Here is a 1,390-nt window from a genome sequence, read left to right as displayed (position 1 = left end):
AAGCCGGGTGGGAAGAAATTTTAGGTGGGTGGCAGCCCCTGTATTGTGACCAAACTCTTTAGTAACCACCCAAAAACAGCCGGGTAGGTGCTGAAAAGCACCGGGTGGTGCACCCAGCTAAAAGGGCCTGGGGAGAACCCTGTGTATATATATATATATATATATATATTATATTATAAGTTTTTGCTTACTCTGGGCACACAATAATTGTTCCTGACTCCAAAGCCCTGCAAACAACACATTACAAGCAAACACCTATAACAAAACAATTTCAATATTTCATTTGAATAAACCAGGGCATGTGGGTGGTTGAGGGCTGGATGGAAATATATAAAAGTTTGGCGAACCCCCTATTACCGAGCCACAGCTGGCTGCCCAGGATTCCGGGTTCAGGGCTCCTAAATAAGCAGGAAAATCTTCCCATAGAATCGGTGGTCTGATTTGTGTAGAATTTTATTGCAATATTATTTGATAAATTCTCTATACTGCACATAGACTACTGTGAAAAAGAAAAAAAAACTATTGCACAAGTGACAGGTTGTTAATAAAGAATGTGGCACCTAATGCAACAACTATCAGTGTCCACTCTAACAGTTGTGCAGTATGAATAAAGTTTTATTTGCCAAACTGCAATTTGAGAGTTGCTGTGGCAATGACACCTCACCAGAAGAACTTGTGATATATGTTGTCACCCAGGAAGTATTATTTTATAGGTATTTGTATACATGATTCCCCCTTCTGCCCTGTGTTCGGGCCTACACTCACCCCAGTGTTACATCCCACGTCAAGGGCCAGCAGGGGCGCCTCTGCTGCTTTCCGTCGATTCAGGAGCTTCATCAGATGTCCCGGGGGAAGGAGGCTGATTCGGGTCTCCGGTGAATGGAAGGTGTAGTAATTAGGGAAGTTGCCGTACGGAGCAGCCCCAGGATCTTCTAGTTCTGCCATAACCCTCTCGTCTGTGTGCTCATGCTTTGGGTGGAGTAAGATGGCGACTCGTCTGTGAGTTCATGCTTTGGGTGGAGTAAGATGGCGGCTCGTCTGTGTGTTCATGCTTTGGGTGTAGTAAGATGGCAGCGTCCGGAAGCTCAGTTCCCTTGCATGCTCTCAGCGGCTGTTCTATCAAATTATTCTGCCCAGTGTCCTATGAGATAATCCTACTTTAGGAATGCCTACTCCCAGTGTGCAATGACGTCACAACCAGCTGTTTCTGCTCTGTCTGCGCGCGCATCTCCCATCTTTTTCTATGGGATTCTGCTTCAGTGTAAACGCCCCAAGAGTGGGCGTGTCCTTTAGACCTCGGAGATCAGCTGTGCTGCTCCCCGCCCACTTTGCGCTGTAGATTATCCTACCCTTCGTATACCAGCAGCATGTGTATGAGAGCTGTGTCCAT

General features: G+C 46.3%; 1 protein-coding gene across 2 annotated transcripts in view; it reads right to left on the bottom strand.

Annotated features, from left to right (window-relative positions):
- BCDIN3D (BCDIN3 domain containing RNA methyltransferase) overlaps positions 1 to 1,137 on the bottom strand; it is a 4,263-nt gene extending 3,126 nt beyond the window's left edge. Inside the window, exon 1 of one of the 2 annotated variants that reach the window (XM_072403289.1) lies at positions 766 to 1,137. In XM_072403289.1, the coding sequence (XP_072259390.1) occupies positions 766 to 945 (180 nt within the window). In that variant the 5' untranslated portion in view covers positions 946 to 1,137. The remainder of the gene's footprint in view (positions 1 to 765) is intronic. The other variant, XM_072403297.1, reaches the window with a different exon arrangement.
- Positions 1,138 to 1,390: the final 253 nt, after the last annotated feature.

The sequence above is a fragment of the Pyxicephalus adspersus genome, chromosome 1 (assembly GCF_032062135.1).
Source record: "Pyxicephalus adspersus chromosome 1, UCB_Pads_2.0, whole genome shotgun sequence".
Lineage (NCBI taxonomy): Eukaryota > Metazoa > Chordata > Amphibia > Anura > Pyxicephalidae > Pyxicephalus > Pyxicephalus adspersus.
The sequence above is the reverse complement of the archived record's forward strand: the minus strand, read 5'-3'. Positions and strand labels throughout refer to the sequence as shown.